We start from the raw sequence: 20,129 nt of genomic DNA, 5'->3' as shown, positions 1-20,129 counted from the left end.
GAGTCTATTATAAAAGTACATGATAACATAACACTTAGAAAATATGACGGGATTACACAAAATCAACAAGGAATTCTAAAAGAGAAATTATGTTTGAGAAATCTGTTGGAGGTTTTTTGAGAATATAATGAAAAATAGATGAGAGCGAACCAGAGGATGTGGTGTACTTAGCTTTTCAAAAATCCCACATAAGAGGTAAAGTTGGCAAAATCCAAGCACGTGAGAATGGAGATAACATTCTGGCATGGATTGCGAATTGGTTAACAACAAGAAACACAGAGGAGGAGGAATAAATCAGTCAGCTTTAGAATGGAAGATGCTGACTAGTGGGGTACCACAAGGGTCAGAGCTTAGGACACCAGCTATTCACGAAATATATCAATTTGAATGAGGGAATCAAATGTAATATTTCCAAGTCTCCTTGCTTTGCAAAACTACAGAGGAGTGGGAGTGGTGAGGAGAAGGCAGAGAGGTTTCCAGGCAGTTTAGACAAGCTGAGTAAGTGGGTAAATGCATGGAAGATGCAGTATAATGTGGATAAGTGTGTAAATCTAAGTTGGTCGGAAAAACAAAATGGCAGAGTATTATTTAAATACTGATAGATTAGGAAATGTTGGTATAGAGAGGAACCTAGATGTCTTTGTATATCAGTCACTGAATGCAAGCATGCAGATGCAGCTAGCAGTTAGGGAGCAAATGCTGTGTTGGCCTTTATGTAGGAGGGTTTGGATTCAGGAACAGGGATATCTTCCTATAGCTGTAGAGAGCCTTAGTGAGACCACACCTGGGATAATGAGAGCTGTTTTTGTCTCCTTATTGAAGAAAATATATTCTTGATAGAGGGAAATGCAGTGAAGGATCACCAGACCAATTCCTAAGGTGGCATACCTGCCAAATGTGGAGAGATTGGGTTGACTGAGCCAATGTTCACTGGAGTTCAGAAGAATGAAAAGGGATCTCATTGAAACATATAAAATTCTGACAGAGTAGGATAGACTGTATACAGTCTTATCCCCCAGTCTGGGAGTTGTGGTACAATGGGTCACCGCACATAATACACAGGCCATTTGGAGCCAGGAACGAAAAGAAATTTCTTCACTCAGTGGAATGCGAGCCTGTGGAGTTCTCTGCTGGGATGGGTGAATGTATTTAAGATGTATTTCTAGAGGATGAATGTGTCAAAAAGGTATGGGAATAAAGGGAGAATATGGTATTGAGACAGAGGATGAGGTCTGATCATATTGGGCGGCACGGTGGCTCAGTGGTTAGCACTGCTGCCTCATAGCACAGGGTCCCAGGTTCAATTCCAGCCTTGGGTGACTGTCTGTGTGGCGTTTGCATGTTCTCCCTGTGACTGCGTGGGTTTCCTCCGGTTTCCTCCCACAGTCCAAAGATGTGCAGGTCAGGTGAATTTCCCATGCTAAATTGCACATAGTGCTAGGTGTATTAGTCAGAGGGAAATGGGTCTGGATGGGTTACTCTTCGGACGGTCAGTGTGGACTGGTTGGGCTTAAGGGCTTGTTTCTACACTGTAGGGGATCTAATATGGTGGAGGAGGCTCAATGGGTTGTTGAATTGTTTCTCAGATTGGAAGATGGATTATAGTGGTGCTCTCTCTGGGTTAGTTTGTGTTCGTTCTGGAGGTGTTAAATCAGTGAGATTGATACCTATGAAGTCCAACAGGACATAGATGGGCTGGAAGAATAGACAGACAAGTGATGAAATTAAAGCAGAGAACTGTTACGTGATATTTTGAAAGAAGGAATAGGGAGTGGTGTTACAGACTAAATGATGCACTTCTAAAAATCCTCAGTGTTGGGATCCCTCAAGGTAATGTATATAGATTATTAGATGTGGCAGGACATTTTGAGAGTTGTTTGCAGAGGTTCTGAGATCCTAGACTTCATAAATAAAAATATTGAATACAGAATCAAGAAAATATGGTGACTGTGTATAAAGTTTTGATGAGACCATAACTGTTAGACCATATTGTGTCCAGTTATAGTCACTACACTTGAATGTGAAGGCCCTTTGAGTGGGTGCCAAAGAGATTAACCAAATTGATTCCATGGGATGAGGAATTTTAGCTTCCTGGTTAGGTTGGAGTTAATGTCAGAGTTGGAGAGATTGATGGGAAATTTGATTGAGGTGTGTAAGATTATGACACGTTTGAATTTGGTAGACCAAGAAAATCTTTTCCATTAGTTGATGGTACCTGGACTAAGGGATACATATTTAAAGTTTTAGGCAAGAAATGCAAGGGAGTGTGTGCAGATGAATGTTTTTTTAACAGTGAGCGATAATGGCTTGGAACTCTCAACCTCCCTGTGTGATGGGAGCAGAGATGATGAACAATTTCAAAAGGAAATTGACTGGGTACACAAACCAAATAAACCTACAGAGTTAAGAGGATTTTAAAAAGAAGGAATGGGGTTAGTTGAATTACTGGACAGAAAGCTCGCATGGGCTTGATGTGCTGAATGACCAGCTTCTTGTCTGTTGTGACTCCATATTTTTGTCTTAGGTTTTCAGAAATCTCTTCTGGGCTTGCCTGAGGATCGAATCTTGTATTCTGGTGTCGCCATTATCCCAGGTGGGACACACTTTGTTTTCTTTCCCAACTCAGTATTTGAAGTTATATTCGAGCGGTTTTGTTGGTGAGATGGAGTCTAGGGCATTTTAGAAAACGTAATGCACTTAGAATGATTAAACTTTATTATTTTTGCTTGAATTCTGTGCTGCATATAAAGGTATATGTGTACTATGTCTAGAGAAAGCATTAAAAACTGCCTTGATGTAGTGCTCATGGTTAATGCAGAGGGTTTATAGACAGGTGGTGAATATTAGTGTCAGAGAAAAACATACTCTTTGCTTGTTTTGGATGCCCCCTATATCTGACCGTTCAGTTGTGCTACCAAGACAGTTCTGACCTCATTTCCTGCATTGCAAAGAAACTGGAGTCTCAACCTGAGACCTTCTGTTCCCCCAGCTTAGATCAGGAACCCCTATCTGAAACTGTTCTGTGGGAGAAAGTGATGCATTAATAATCAGTGCTACCCCTATTATCACATTTAGCTTCGCTCAGACATTCCAGTAGTCACTTCAATAGGTATTCGAAAGCATTATATCCATAAAGATCATAAATCTTTGGAGTGGAAGTAGACCATTCAGTTCATTGAGTCTTCTCTGTCATTCAGTGAGATCATGGCTGATCTGATGACCCTCCACTCTACTTTCCTGCCTTTTCCCTTAACTCTTGATTCCCTCACTGTGTAAAATTCTGTCTGTCTCAGCCTAGAATATACTTAATGATCCAGCTTTGATGGTCCTTTGTGGTAGAGAATTCAACAGATCCACTACTCTCTGAGACAAGAAATTCCACTTCATCGCTGTCTTAAGTGGGTGATCCTTTACTCTGATGTTATGCCTTCTGATCCGAAACTCTTCCACAGGAAAGGAAACAAACTTTCTGCTTCAAACCTCTTAAGTTCCTTCTGAATCTCTTGTGCTTCAATAAGGTTTCCTTTCATTCTTCTAAGTTCCAATGAGTTTCACTAACTCAACCTCTCCTCATAAGACAATTCCTTCGTACCCTGTATCAGACTAGTGAATGTTCTCTGGACTGTTTCCAATGCCAAAATATCTTCCATTAGACATTCCTTCTAACATATTTAATATTTTTGACTCTGAGGATTTCTTGGCTTGATTATTGTCATGTTAACCCTGACTTTTTTTTGTTGTCTTCTTGGCAGGGAGTTTTGATCATCAGGGGTGCCCACTTATTATATTCCCCAGAGCGCAGCATAGCAAGCTAATGTCGGATTTAACGCACAGTGACATTGTTGAACTTCTCAAATATTTTCTCCATCATCTTCGGTCAGTTCACATGAAATCTTGTGCTTTGTTGTACTTTTTTATTTCTTGTGATGATTTAGCAATTATCCACGTTGAGCAGGAATATGTGTGATATTGGACCGGTAGATGGAGGTAGATCTTGAAGTGTAAGTGGAAAATGCTCAAATGGGATAGCAGTTCCATCAAGAATGGGAAGACATTTCTTCCGAATACAATTCCTGTTTAACCAGCATTGAATCAATTGCTACAGTCACATATGAGCTTAACTTTATCAACGTTTCATGGGTTCTGACGTCTGGTATACGTTTCCTATGTTAGGACAATGCAGTCATTCTGAGATCTGACAAGGAAGTAAATGTCCTGTAGAACAGCAAAAGGTTGAAACATTCATATAAAATAATTCATTAATACCACGAATAAATACCTTTGTGTTTTTAAGGATGTGTTTTGAATGAGATGATCAGATAAGCTGTGTAAACAATGCTCCTGAAGATACTAGACCCCATTCAGACTTGCCAGACCAGTCCCACTGGATGTAACCCTCTGATTCACCATGTTATCCAGCTCAAGCAGGCTCCTTGCTGGGCTGAATAGTCAGGAAGAACCTATTGCCAGGGGAGCTGGTAAGCCCCATGCTGATTTCATCACTGTCAGGCCATTCATTGGCACAGAGTAAGGCTTGCAATCCCATCTGAGAGTAAGTCCTGCCTCTGAGAGCTGCAGATCAATCAGAGGGCCCAGTCACAGCAGCACTTCAGAGGTAGCAGTGGTGACCACTGCCCAGCAAGGAGCCTGCTTGAGCTGGATAACACGGTGAGTCAGGGTTACAGTGGGACTGGTCTGGCATGTCTGAATGAGAGGGTTGGAGGGCAGCCATAGTGAGGGCCCTGTTGTAATATGGTGGGGAGGGCAGGCTTGGGGGAGACAGGTGGGCTGAGGTATGCTGCACTGTGTGCAGGGACCTCTTTTGGACACACTGTGTGCAGTCAAAAGGGACACCCTCCCACCAGCTCACAACAGCACCACAACATTTTGGAATTATACTATTGCCCATGCTAAATTGTCCATAGTGTTCAGGGATGTGTAAGTTAGGTGCATTAGTCCGGGGTAAATATACAGCAATAGAGCAGGGGAATGGGCCTAGGTGGGATACTCTTCGGAGGGTCAGTGTGGACCTGTTGGGCCGAAGGGCCTGTTTCCACACTGGAGGGATTCTATGATTCTATACAAAGTACATCATAAATCATTAAAATATTTTGATATATCTCCCTCCCTTTCTCTTCTTGGTTCTAATATTGTCAACAAACTTTCTCCCCTGAGGCTTTGTTAAAATCAGACTGTTAGATGTGCTATGAGACATTCTGGAGAAAGTGGGACTTGATCCCAGGCCGCCTTGCCCTACCTATTCTCTCTCTTTCAGCACTGTTGTTTCTCACTAGGAGAGAATTGGGAATAATTACTGCAGCTGTTGGTTCTGTAATAAATATTTTTTGAACAAAAGTTTGTAACCCAGTGGAGTACGCATCTGCACCATTGTTACTCAACACTTAACGATCACTAATCTGTAATAATTAGGAGTGAAACTTCCTCATTCCTTTCTTGGTTGGATGACATTAAAAGAGGGAAGGTGATCCATTGAATTTTTCTATATGAAAGTTTAGAATTCTGTTTCATTATTTAACCAAGTTACTGTGGAATCATTCTTTTGTGGGGCAAATCATGGAGCAAATATGATCAGTCTTATATTTACGATTGATTTTCTTGTCTTAATAGTGAATCACAAACCACAAATTGTCTAGTATCAATTATAACTGATCTTCGATGTGCCAAGTTGGATGTTGCCTCCATCATTATAAATAGTTTGCTGGAAATTCAGGTAAATAACGTAATATGTTAGAGAGCTTTTTCAATCAGCACTTTCAGAGGTGTCTGGGGCAAGTAGGACTTGAACTTGGGCCGTCTGGCTCAGAGATAGGGCGAGTACAACTGTGCCACAAGCCCTTGATTGTGAACCATACTAAAGTCAGATGCCTTTAAGTATCCATTAAGTGACGTGACTGCTGGAGCATGTAATATCTTATAATCTTAGGTCTTAATTAGTGGGAGTTGATTGCCAATCAGCCTTAATTACATCAGTGTGCAAATTAACTGCTTAAAATATTTGCGTTGCACCCATTTACATTGTTTACCACCTGATAGATTCTCTGAGGAATGAAAGCCCTGCGTGGTGGTATGTTATGGTTCACTCAAGGATTCTGCATTGTTGTGAGAACATTTGTAGACCTGAGCTATTGATGGTGATTGGGAGAGGTTCCAACTTTCTTACCATCACATGGCTGACCAGGCATTTCTTCCCCAGTTTACTGGTTGGCTCAGTTGGCTGGACAGCTGGTTTGTAATACAAAGTGATGCTGACAATGTGGGTTCAGTTCTTATACTGGTTGAGGTCACAATGAAAGTCCCACCCTCTTAGCCTTGTCCTCTGCCTGAAACATGGTGACCCTTGGGCTAAACTAACCACCAATTCCCTCTGGTACCATGGGGATATTTACGATATTGGCATAGGTTGATGTTCAACCAATTTGGCATCTTGCGCACCCCTTCCTTGACCAACAAATGGGACTTGTACCTAGATCTTCTGGCTCTGAGGCAGGAATGCTGGTAGCCATTGAGCTACAAGCTCCCCACTGAGAATACGGGTGAGGGCTAAACCAAACATGAGGTGACAAGAAATGAATTCTTCACTTGCATCAGATTTTCTCTTTTCTTTTACTTAGCACCAGATTGGAAGAATATTCAACACTTTATATGCTCTCCAGCCACAGACAAAAGGAATTAGAAAATGCATTTTGAAGTCTTTGGGCCTAAGCCATAGCAAGGTGCTTTCAGAGCCACCATTCAAGGTATCGAAGTAAAAATCTTATTTTACTGCTATTTTGATTGCATTTTAATAAAATATATTCTTTAAAGTTTTGAGTGATCAATTTTTCTCTTTGAAGAGTATCTGGAGAAGCAATTTTTCAATGTGTAAATTAGGTTCTGAGATTTATCTGTACACAATTGTGACATTGTACATTACTGACTGGCACAAAAAGCAAACATCTTTTCTCAGCTAAGCATCCTCTTCCAGCTCCATCTTCATCTCAGGTTCAAATGTGATGAACGTCTGTCCTGTTGCATGTGTAATATTGACAGTATCTTTATTAAGTACTGGAATCACACTAACTCTCCCTGGTCTATGTCTGTGCTCTTCCTTTCCTGAAGATACCCTGCACACTTCCAAACTTATGACATAATTTACCCCTGATTTAAAAAAAGGTTTACCCTCAATTGTTGTGTATCGCCATCTCTACAGCTGATTCTGTTTGTGAAAGAAGGAGAAAGGGTAGGACTCATACCTCTCGAAGCACTTGATCCTCAGATCTTTGATCTCACCACAAAACTACAATTACTGTTCAAAGGCACCGATCATTAATGTCATTAATGAGCTTAATTGGCATCCCACCATTGGGGGCCAGACATTTTCCCCCATTCTTTCTACCCTCCAACTTTATTGACAATGGCTTTCCCAACTGCAGCTTCATGCAGTGCTCTCCAGCAATTAGTTGGGCTTGGCCATCATGGATCCCACAGCAATGGCCACAATAGCCCAAAGGCTACTGTCAGATTATCTAAGAGTTCTTCAATTCCTGGGAGTTGGAAAAGCAGCAATTTCCTTTAGCTCATCATTGTCAATACCTTGTGAATTCCACCAGTTTCTTCAAACCTCATGCTCTGATTCCATCAGCCTCCTCTGTTACCTGCACAGATTATTTTATTTTGTGTGACCTAGACAATGTTCAGAATTGGCCCAATAAGTGGGAAGTAACATTGATGTCCTACAAGTGGCAGTGGCCATCTTCCAACCATCATCCTTGGACATTTAATGGTGTTCCTATTGCTGAAACCCCACTGTCAACATCCTAGGAGATATAATTGATCAAGAACTGAACTGGACCAGTCATATGAATGCTGTAGCTTCAAGAGCAAGTCTGAGACTTGGAATTCTGTAGCGAGCAACACCTCCTGACTCCCCAAAGCCTGTCTACTGTCTTAAAAAGTACAAGTCAGCAGTCTGAAGAACACTTCTCACTTGTCTGGATGTGTGCTGCTCCAACAACACTCAGCAAGCTCGACATCATCTAGGACAATGTAGCCACTTGGTTGACACCCATCTAACATCTTCACCACCGACCCTCTGGTGCAGCAGTGTGTACCATCATTGCAACAAATTGCTAAGGAATTTTTCATAGCATCTTTCAAACCCATGACCACTATCATCCAGGAACTATATTGCCATTCCTTCAGTGTTGCTGTCTCAAAATTCTGGAACTTGCTACTTAATGCCTTTGTGGCTGCACCTACATCAAGCGGACTACAGCAGTCCAAGAAGGCTCACCATCACCTTCTCAAGGGCAACTAGGGACTAATAATAAATGCTAGCCCAGCCAGTGAAACCCACATCTCAGCAATGAATAAAAAGAATCACCAAGGCATCAGAATCTTTTTGCATTCCTGGCGGATATCGTGGAGGCAACATCTTGAAGCCTGGGAGGTTTAGATTAGATTAGATTACTTACAGTGTGGAAACAGGCCCTTCGGCCCAACAAGTCCACACTGAACCGCTGAAGCACAACCCACCCAGACCCATTCTCCTACATTTACCCCTACACCTAACACTACGGGCAATTTAACTCGGCCAATTCACCTAACCTGCACATTTTTGGACTGTGGGAGGAAACCGGAGCACCCGGAGGAAACCCACGCAGACACAGGGAGAATGTGCAAACTCCACACAGTCAGTCGCCTGAGGCAGGAATTGAACCCAGGTCTCTGGTGCTGTGAGGCAGCAGTGCTAGCCACTGTGCCACCTGCCATTTCAACCTCTGAACCCTAACACCTCAGATCATATCAGTTTTTTGCCTGAATTCTGAGTGATACTAACCAAGTGCTGGCTAGCAGGGGGAGTTGGTGTCAGGATTTCATAAACGGGTGAATGGTTGTGGAGGAATGGGGCTCTACTGGCTTGGGGAGGGGGAAAGGAAGCTGCAGAAGAAGATTCCCAAACCTTTCCCATGTCCTGAGGGAGCAATTCTGCTGTTCCTAGTCTACAAGGAAACAGCACCAAGTGAAACTACACAGCTTTTTAATCTTCATTACACCCTGAATCCTCGTGCTAGCAAGTTAGCTTGATTAAGCAACTATGACCACCTCCTGTGGTAAGCTGCTGGTGTTCCAGTCCTTATCAGGTTTCCTTTACCCTGGTCCCTGCAATGCCTTTTGTTTCCCATCTCACCTTACAAATTCATTCAGCTCATTTAGTCTCTATTATTGCACGTTCTCTCCCACTACACTCCAGCTATGTCACTGTAACGTGGGAGGGATTGGGACTGTAAGTAATCAGGTGGCCCTTGGCTGCCATTTTGTAACCCACAATTTTCTGTTTTGAAATGTCAGTTTCAGAAGATACCACGCTTAGAAGTTCATGCTTTTAAAGTTATTAATGTAAGATGTCTTCACTCGGCATGGCAGTCCTCACACATTAAGAGCAACAAATTTGATATTTTTGAGCATGTCTGGAGAGGTTTTATTTTTAATCTTCATGTTCAGAACATCAAGTGAATTATTACTTTTGAATGTAAAATTGAAAGTGCAGTGAGTTTCTTTTCGGAACAGTTGCAGTTTTACAGAATATCTGCTAAAAATAATGCTTTGTTTCCTCCAATGTTAGTGTGTGCTTCTTAATGAAGTCTTTGAGTTGTACAACTACATTGATAGAAGTCAGTTGACCTCTGACCTTGGAGGATATTTGATTTATCAACATGAAGCATGGGTCCAGTTCAGGAAGGTAAGATTTCAGAGCTGTAACCTGTAGATCTTACCCCACCTCTGATATATTTTTCAATTTGTTCATCTGAGTTTCTTCCTTGCAATATTTCTCTGAAAGGTGTATCAATGAGTTTGATGTTGAAGGTTTACCAGAACTGTTGGGCTGAATGGCCTGTTTACATGCTGTAAACATTATGCAGTGTCTCAGTTAAATACCGTGCAATATGTTTCAGGAATGTCCATATTTATTGCTTTAGAATGAAAATGTCTCAGCAGACTGCAATAGTGATCATGCTGATTTGTTAATTAGAGAGTGTGCCATAGTTTGTGTGAATTGTGAAATGTTGATTCAACTACCAACACATTTCCAATCATACTTACCAAGAGGTTCCAAATATGTATTGGTGACACCAGCACGCTCTCACTGCTCTCTTGCTCAACTTCTTGTGTTGTCTCTGACTGTCCAACATCTGGCAAAATTTCCTCCAACTAAACGTTGAGATTGTCAATGTTTTAGAACTGAAGACATAGCCTTTGACCACCACTGGAAACACCACCACCCTGTCTTTCTTCCCAGTATATGTCTGTCGGCAAACAATTCATAATCTTGAGCCAAATTTGAGCTTCTCACCATACGTCAAGAAGATCGCCTACATCTACCACTATAACATTTCTTATTGCTTCCCTGTCTCAATTCATCTACCTTCTGAATCTCTCATCTATACCTTTTTAGATTTGCTATTACAATGTTTTCCTAGCGACCACCCATCTTCCATCCTTCACAAATTTAAACTGTGCAATGCTAAGTATGTCTCAATTCATCTACCTTCTGAATCTCTCATCTATACCTTTTTAGATTTGCTATTGCAATGTTTTCCTAGCGACCACCCATCTTCCATCCTTCACAAATTTAAACTGTGTAATGCTAAGTATTCGTCATATATTTTCCTATGGAGTGTTTCCTAAGTAGTTGTTGATTTGTTGATGCCTCAAGTCCAGTCCTCAGATTTCAGTATTGAAAACAAGTACACAATTCACCAAGTGAATTTTGTGTTTTTCTGCAGCTTTGTACATAACAATAACTAAGCAGTATAGAGCAATACTGTGCCCATTGTACTGTGTAATGATGGCATCTTACATTTTAAATACCCTCTGTTTGGCCAATGCATCATGGGAATGTGATGCCTAGCTAACACTTCTTCAGGTAACTTTTGCTTCAAACATATTTTAATATAATTTGTGTCCAAATATTTCCTGTTGCAAAAGGACAGAGCTACACAATGGGACCAGAGGAGTGGTATTCTCTAGTCTTTGCATACTGGCACATGAAAGCAAAGCAACCTTGTGACATAAGTCATTAATAAGTAGGGACATAAGCATAAATCAGCCAAGTTTCCAAAATGGAAGTGATCTTCTGCTCTCTGCAGAATATTGCCTGCGAGGTTTGGAGCTGCAGGAGGAGTGAGACACATAGCCTTTTCTGAAGCAAAGTGGATGTAGAAGATGGTGATGATGACAATAGACCAGGAGCGGCACACATTACTGACCACATTGGCCTGATTACTGTGAGGTTCACTTAGTGCATTGGTCTAAGTTTAAAAGACAACTTTCCCCTAACCCCTGGCCCTAGTTTTACCAACACAGTATTCTAAGAACCAGCCTTCCTCTTCATGGCCCCTCACTGGGACACCATTACTTCAAGTCTTCCCATTCACCATCATCAAGTATGAAAAGGGGGACAGTCAATGCAGAACTGAGGGTGTCGTACATAAACACATGCAAGATAAATGAGCTTGTAACACAGAGTGAAATTGGTAGGTACGATATTTTGGGTATCACAGAGACATGGCTACAAGGGGATCGGGGCTGGGAGCTAAATATCCAAGAATACGTGTCCTGTCCAAAGGACAGGCAGATTGGGCCAGGGATGCCTTGTTAACAAGAAAATAAATTAACTTGCTAACAAGGAATCATAGAGTCAGAAGTCATAGAATCCGTGTGGCTCGAGTTAAGGAACTGTATTGGAAAAAAGACCCTGATGGGAATTAGGTACAGGCCTGCTAGCAATAGTGAGGATGTGGGGAAGAAACTAAATCAGGAGATAGAAAAGCCATGTAAGAAAGACACTAACAATCAGAGGGGATTTCAATATGCAGGTGGACTGGCAAAGTCTGGTTGATAAAACATCTCAAGAAAAGGACTTCACGAAATATCCACGAGATTCTTTTTGGAGCAGCATGTGGTAGAATGCACTAGGGAACAGGCAGTTCTAGATTTGAGTGATGTGTAATGAGGCAGATTTGATTAAAGAGCTGAAGGTGAAGGAACCCCAAGGGATCAGAGACCATAATATGATAAAGTGCACCCTGCAGTTTGAGAGGGAGAAATTGGAATCTGATGTAAAACAGTAGTACAATTGTGTAAAGATAACTACAAAGCCATGAGGCAGGAACTGGCCAGTATCTATGAGGAGGGTAGCCGAGCGAGGAAGTTGGTGGATCAGCAAAGGTAGGGGTCATTCTGGAAGCTCAGCAGATGAACTGTATCCCAGAGTTCTGAAGGAGATACCTGAGGAGATTGCCAAGGCTATTGCAGTGATTTTTCAGGAATCATTGGAGTCAGGGAGGGTCCCAAAAGACTGCCAAATGACTAATTAAACACCTTTGTTTAGGAAGAGTGGGAGGCAGAAAACAGGAAACTATTGGACGGTTAGCCTGACCTCAGTCATTGGTAAGATGAAAATCTTAAGTAACTTTATTAAATATGAGATTGTGGAGTATCTTGAAGTGCATGGTAATATAAGGCTGAGTTAGCACAGCTTCATCGAGGGGAGGTGATGCCTGACAAAACCTGTTGGAATGCTTTGAGGAGGTAACGAGCAAGTTAGACAAAGGAGAGCCAATGGACATGATCTGTTTGGAATTCCAGAAGGCCTTTGACAAAATGCCGCACTGGAAGCTGCAGGGCAATGTTCTGGCATGGATAGAGGATTGGCTAACTGGCAAAAAGCAGAGTGGGAGAAAGGAGTCTTTGTTTTTTGGGATGGCAGTTGGTGACTAGTAGAGTTCCGCAGGGATCAGAGTTGGGACCACAACTATTTACATTATAGCTAAATGATCTGGTCAAAGAAACTGAGGACATTGTTGCTAAGTTTGCAAGTGACACAAAGATTGATGGAGAGACAGGTACTGTTGAGCAGGGGAGGCTCCAGAAGAACTTGGAGAGTGGGCAAAAAAGTGTGAGAAAGTGGCAAAAAAGTGTGAGAATGTGTGAGATTTACACTTTGGTAGGAAGAATAGAGAATGTTTTGGCCTCGGAGGGGGTTCATTGGAGGTTCACAAGAATGATTCTGGAGATGAAGGGCTTGTCACATGGGGAACAGTCGAGGACTTGGGTCTGTACTCCTTGGAGTTTAGGAAGATAAAGGGGGGTGTGTGATTTGATTAAAACTTAAAGAATACTGAGAGGCCTAGACAGAATGGATGTGGAAATGTTTCCACTAGTAGGAGAGACTAGGACTGGAAGACACAGTCTCAGAGTGAAGGGATGACCCTTTAAAACTGAGAGGAGGAGGAATTTCTTCAGCCAAATGATGGTTAATCTGTGGGACTCATTGCTGCCGAAGGTTGTGGAGGCCAAGTTGCTGCCTTTATTTAAGCCTGAGTTGGATAGGATTTGATTAGTAAGGGGATCAAATGTTGCATGGAGATGGCAGAAGAATGGAGTTGAGAAACATATTGGCCATGATCGTATGGTGCAGTAGACTTCATGGGCCAAATGTCTTAATTCTGTTCCTGGATCTTATGATCCAAGTAAACATTTTCCTTTTCTTCAGTTGAATCCTTGTATTAGATTCGTATTGTGCCAGCAGGATTGGCTGACAACTTGCTACAACTGGAGTTGGACTAACCACGATTTCTCTGTAGTTGTCATGGTCGAAATCACTGAGATTTGCTTTACATTCTATGCTTTTATTGATTGGAAGAAGGTTACCTCAGATTACAACGGGATCTTGATCAGATGGGCCATTGGGCCGAGAAGTGACAGATGGTGTTTAATTTAGATAAATATGAGGTGCTGCATTTTGGGAAAGTAAATCTTAGCAGGACTTATACACTTAATGGTAAGGTCCTAGGGAGTGTTGCTGAACAAAGAGACTTTGGAGTGCACGTTCATAGCTCTTGTGAAGAATAGTGAAGTGGATAGGATAGTGAAGAAGGCAGAAGTTGGGACATCATGTTGCGGCTGTACAGAACATTGGTTCGGCCACTTTTGGAATATTGCGAGCAATTCTGGTCTCCTTCCTATTGGAAAGATGTTATGAAACTTGAAAGGGTTCAGAAAAGATTTAAAATGATGCTGCCAGGGTTGGAGAATTTGAGCTATAGGGAGAGGCTGAACAGGCTGGGGCTGTTTTCCCTGGAGTGTTGAAGGCTGAAGGGTTATAGAGACTTTATAGAGGTTTATAAAATCATGAGGGGCATAGATAGGGTAAATAGACAAGGTTATTTCCCTGGGGGAGTCCAGAACTAGAGAGCATAGGTTTAGGGTGAGAGGGGAAAGGTATGAAAGAGACCTAAGGGGCAACGTTTTCATGCAGAGGGGGGTATGTATTTGGAATGAGCTGCCAAAGGAAGTGATGGAAGCTAGTACATTGCAACCTTAAAAAGGCATCTGGATGGGTATATGAATAGGAAGGGTTTGGAGGAATATGGGTCAGGTGCTGGCACGTGGGACTAGATTGGGTTGGGATATCTGGTTGGCATGGACAATTGGACCGGAGGGTGTGTTTCCATTGTGTACATCCCAATGACATTGTATTGTACCAGCTGCTGTGACAGCATTTGATCCCATGATACTCAAGCAATTTTGTCTTGGGCTCAGCAGAATAGATGCAGGAGCACCAAATTTCAAATGATCACAGCAGTTCATATTACTGGAGAAAGGAGGTGATGATTGGTTCTGAAGTTGACTCTGGATGCGATGTTGCCATGAGGAAAGAAATGGGAGGCAGTAGAAGCACATGCACACTTTGCTTGCAGAGAATGGTCCTTGAATAGGAATGTAAGTTGCTCCCGGTAAACTGCAAATGAGCCATGCTTGAGTAAGACTAATGATCAGTTATCTGCCTCAGTCCATCAGAGTCACCTTGCCAACCAATCAGCAGCCTGGCCAATGGTAATTCCCTTGGCATATGCTAAGCTTCAGCAACCCTTGAATAGTCAATGACATCACCTCGAAAAGGCATCCAAAAGGGAGAGATCTGAGGCGAACAATTGCTGTTATGAACTAAATGATGGAAACACTCCAGGGCTGATTGTGCTACTCCTACTTGAAGAAAAATGTGTATAATTCATGCCTGAATTCCTGATGTGTTGCCAGTGGCTAAGGCTTCCTGTGTGAAGTTGGACATTTATTCAACTTGAGTCAGCACCTTTAGGGGGAGTACACAATTGTTGTAGAAAGAAAAGTTTTTAAAAAGAAAGATGTGCACTGCTTTTAGAATGAATAGTTTTAAATACTGAGAATTCCCACTTAATTTCTTCAGTAGCTATTTACAATGGAATGAACCCAAATCTCTAATATCTCGAGTACTGTTGCTGCAATCAATTTGTGGTATACTACTGAAGAGCATTGTGTGTATATGATTTGGAGATGCCAGTGTTGGATGGGGTGTACAAAATTAAAAATCACACAACACCAGGTTGTAGTCCAACAGGTTTATTTGGAAGCACTAACTTTCAGAGCCGACTATAACCTGGTGTTGTGTGATTTTTAACTTTGTGTATAGGTCTATGGAAAATGACAGGAAATATACTGCAAAAACCATTTGAGCAGCAAAACTTGTTTATCTGTTGTGAGAAACCTTGTATAAAGTTGATGTTTGAACCCAGTGTGCTGTGGTGTTTGTAGCAAATCCATGTGTGTCACCCTGTCTCATTTTATTAAAAAAAGAACAATCGCTAGTCTCTCCATATGACTGAAATGTTTCATCCTTTTGTGCCAGAGAGGAAATTTAGTCTGTACCCTCTCTCCAAAGCCTTGACATCCTCTCACAATCAGCCAGTACCCCAGATAACAGAGTTCCAGACATGTTTTCCTCTCTCTGCACTCCAGAATCCCAGATGTCTGCAGCATGTGGAACTGGAGTTCAGGCCCCAGACTGTCTAGTTGAGTTGGGATTCCATGGGTGTCAATATTGGAGCCCCTGATTTCAATAAATGATATACACTTGAACGTAGGAGAATTGATCAATAAGTTTTTTTTTGCCCGAAACGTCGATTTTCCTGCTCCTCGGATGCTGCCTGACCTGCTGTGCTTTTCCAGCACCACTCTGCTCTAAACTCTGGTTTCCAGCATCTGCAGTCCTCACTTTTGCCTACTTAATAAGTTTGGCTGAGCCTAGCATGGGAGATAGGGGATAGTAGTCCACAGTGAGATGGAGACATGGGGGTAGAGAGATTGAGCCAAGCATCGGAGAGAGATAGAGTCCTCTTAGGGATAGCCCAGCAACTGCAGGCCCATGGCTAAAGGAGGACTGGAATTTGAAATTTTCAACTTAATTTCTTATTTACTACTTTATACCGAGAAGAACTGCAATGTGGAGCTTTTAACTTATTTCTTTATTTTCCTACTTTTTACCTAAGATTTTGTACCTAAAGGTACCTTGTACTGAAGATGGTGCTGTGAATGATAACATTGTAAAGTCTTTACTGTACTCCTGTATCCCTGGTACTTGAGTACACTTGACAATAAAACCTAATTCTAATTCTAAAAAGTGATGATATGTGTAAAATTGAAGGACGTAGAGTACATAGGAGAAACCTTTCACTTGATAGAGGGATAAATGACCAGGGAGCATAGATTTAAGGGAAGGAGCAGAAGATTTAGAAGAGATGTGAGGGTGCTGGGATTCTGGAACTCACTAACTATAAGGGTGGTAGAAGAAACACCCTCCCAATGTTTACGAAGTATGTAGATGTAGACTTGCAATGCCAAGGCTATGGGCCAAGAGCTGGAAAATGGGATTAGAATATTGAGGTGGTTGTTTTTGGCTGGTGCAGACATGATGGGCTGACAGACCTTTTTTTGTGCTGTAGACCTAAATGACTGTATGGTGAAAGCTGTGTGATACACATCATTAGTAATTTGAGTATTATTGTTTAAAAGATATTTTGTCAAAGCTTTTCATTTTGTACTTATACTGACATTCCCAAGAGTATAAATTAAAGGGAAAAATAAACATTTATATTCAATATGGTGAGAACTAATTTGATTGGCAAAGTGTCTCTGATTGAGATGTTACTGTGGAGATTGCCTTAAATATTGATGATTGACATTTAACACCTCAGCTTTGGTTGAATTTAAACCAGGCAGTTTGACACTGGTGAGAGCATTGCCCAGAGAAATGCTGCACTTAGTTTGTTGCATTGAAGTAGGTGCAGTGTGTGGCTATGGTATTTTTGTTCTGTTTGCAAAGGACAGGGCTCAGTGTATTAAACACAGAGGAACCTCAATTATCCGAACATTCGATTATCCGAACAAAATACTCCCTGCCCGTGTTGCTCAGATACTTAAGGTTCCTTTGTGTATGTAGCTTCCAGCCACACTGCAAGCCTGACTGACAATTCTAAATTAGTTGTCAGTGTAATTCTTCTCACACACAGGACTAGCCAGTAAACACTGCCCAATTGCAGGTTCGTATCTAATGTTGACATGCTGTGAGCTTTGCAAGTGTGAAAGATTCAAGTTATTTGTCCTCAGCCAAGACAATGTCAAAGGTTATCTGGTCATTATCACGTTGCATGCAGAAAGCTACCAGAAATAGCAAATTGCCTGCCTCATTTCTGACAATACTGTTTGGAGGCAAACACAAAATGCAGCAGGCATTTCCAAAGTTCCGGGAGAGGTGGTAGCTACACTCTCAGACATTCTTAATACCATGAGGCAATTGAGTGGCACTGGCTGTGAGCACATGATATCCAAGCTGTCGGATGTAACTTGTTATGCAAGGGGACCAATTAGGAATGTTGTTTATTTTATTTTAATAACCTGTGTTTCCAACCAACCTGTTCAGAGATGTTTCTAACACAACTCTAGAGCTGGCAGGACTTGAACCCAGGCCTTCTGGTTCAGACATTACCGCTGTGCCATAGGAGAGCTCCAAAAAGAACTCACCTGCTGTTCTTTGGAACAGTATCATGATATCTTCAGCTTCCACTTGACAGGAAGAAGTTCAGAGGAAGGGTCACTGGACTCAAAACATTGACTCTGCTTTGCTGTCTAGGTGCTGCTAGACCTGCTGGAGTTTCTGCAACACTTTGGTTTTTTGTTTGTTTCTGATTAACAGCATCTGCAGTTCTTCTCATTTTTTATTTCTGGTTTTATTTTTTCAATCTCCAGCATCTGCCTGTCTTTTTTCTTAAAGGTAAACATGGTAGAACAAATGTAATCCAGCTAATTACCTCTCTCTCTCTCTCTCTCTCTATGTTATGCGCTGTGTGTTGCGCGCTCTCACTCGCCTGCTTGCGCTTGCCCTGCTTTCTCTCTCTCTCTCTCTCTCTCTCTCACTCCAATAAGTGAGAATCTTACCATCACACCTTGACAGCCATTGGCATTCCCATTGTTGAATTCCCTATTATAATATTCTGGGGCTTGCTACTAAGCAGAAACTCTGGATGAGCCATATTAATTCTGGGGCTACAGGTCAGGGATGTGAAATTCTACAGTGAGTAACTGCCCTTATTTGAGCAGTTCAGGGCCTCTGTTATCCCAAAGACGGATTAGTGGTCGAATTAAGGGGAACAGGTCAGGGGTGTGTTGGAAGGAGATGGGCTGGGCACCCCTCACCTCTGACCCCTTAGCCAACCAAGAAAACACCTAGTGATGAAGGTAACCGATTATGTCCACCATTTTATCCACAACATAAAGCAGTGGACCCAAAAGGTGGAGAGAAAATTGTGCTTTGCAGAAATTCAGCACTGAGAGTTAAATCACCTTCTGTTTTTATTGTGAAGGACTAAACTGAATTATGCAGAGCATGTTAAATAATGCATATGATTCAAGTCAATTGACAAAACAGTTACACATTACATTACAGTTTAAATATGGAGTTATTGTGCATAGGAAAGAGTATTTTGTGCTGTTACACAAGACTGTGATTGATTAGCAAAAGCATGTTTTGCATTTTTTTGTAATCTGCTGACAGTATAATGTAACCTGTTTTGATATAGAGAGTCTGTAGTCATGTTGCTAGGAGAAATTCGTGCAAGCATTACCTAACCAACAGTTGGACGTAAATATTATTCATTAGATTAAATTATGCTTGTACAATGGGACCAGATAAGTTCCATGCTTTCATTATCCTTTAATTAAAGCATGCACAAAAACATACATAGTGAGAGCAAAAGGGCCAGAGGAAATTTGATTTGCAAATGGTTTTTTTCTGTCATTACTACAACGACAAAACAGGCAACAGCCTCTATGAATAGCGATAGTAATTTGCGTCATTTTGTTCTTTTAGTGTATGGGAACGTAAAGAAATTAATGTTGTTAGAGTGATTTATAATAAATTTACAAGCATTTAAAGCCAAATAGAAATGTTTTAATTCGACTTGGAGAATTATTCAAGAACAGTGCAGATACAAATACAACATAAAGAAGATAAAGTGCTCCAATACTAAAGTGGTCAACCAGCATGATTAGATTAGATTCCCTACGGAATGGAAACAGACACTTCGGCACACTGACCCTCTGAAGAGCAACCCACCCAGACCCATTCCCTTACCCTACGTTTACCCCGATTAATGCACCAAAACTATGGGCAATTTAGCATGGCCAATTCACCTAACCTGCATATCTTTGGATTGTGGGAGGAAACTGGAGCACCTGGAGGATTATCTGTGTGGAATTTGCACAATTGCCTGAGATGGGAATCGAACCCAGGTCCCAGGCTCTGTGAGGTAGCAGTGAGCCACTGTGCTGCCCCTGATGTACTGGAAAGTAAATTAAAGAAAGATTTGAAATGGTGTGTTAATTCAGGTAATAAAACAAACAGTATTTTGTATTAAAATAAAAATTGCAATAAATTCACTAAGAGAAAACAAGTACATTTTCTTTGTAAAGGAATCCATACATTTTTATAAAGTTAAAAATCACACCACCAGGTTATAGTCCCATAGGTTTATTTGGAAGTACTAGTTTTTGGAGCACTGCTCCCTCATCAGGTGATTGTACGTTTTTATAACTGATATACAGTGAATTATGATCAAGATCCCATTGTAATCTGAGATAACCCTCTTTGCTATCCACTACACCTCCAATTTTGGAGTCATCTGCAAACTTACTAAATATACCTCCTATGTTCAATCCAAATCATTTATATAAATGACGAAAGGTAGTGGACC

The 20,129-nt window shown here is 41.4% G+C and overlaps 1 protein-coding gene across 4 annotated transcripts in view; it reads left to right on the top strand.

The window, feature by feature from the left end:
* si:ch211-241j12.3 (uncharacterized protein LOC566552 homolog) overlaps nt 1-20,129 on the top strand; it is a 110,836-nt gene that overhangs the window by 6,790 nt on the left and 83,917 nt on the right. For 3 of the 4 annotated variants that reach the window (XM_043686930.1, XM_043686928.1, XM_043686931.1), the window contains exons 2-6: nt 2,525-2,593; nt 3,753-3,876; nt 5,629-5,731; nt 6,633-6,758; nt 9,626-9,742. In XM_043686930.1, the coding sequence (XP_043542865.1) occupies nt 2,525-2,593; nt 3,753-3,876; nt 5,629-5,731; nt 6,633-6,758; nt 9,626-9,742 (539 nt within the window). The remainder of the gene's footprint in view (nt 1-2,524; nt 2,594-3,752; nt 3,877-5,628; nt 5,732-6,632; nt 6,759-9,625; nt 9,743-20,129) is intronic. The other variant, XM_043686929.1, reaches the window with a different exon arrangement.

This window comes from Chiloscyllium plagiosum, chromosome 3 (genome assembly GCF_004010195.1).
Source record: "Chiloscyllium plagiosum isolate BGI_BamShark_2017 chromosome 3, ASM401019v2, whole genome shotgun sequence".
Lineage (NCBI taxonomy): Eukaryota > Metazoa > Chordata > Chondrichthyes > Orectolobiformes > Hemiscylliidae > Chiloscyllium > Chiloscyllium plagiosum.
This window is presented reverse-complemented; position numbering and strand designations above follow the sequence as displayed.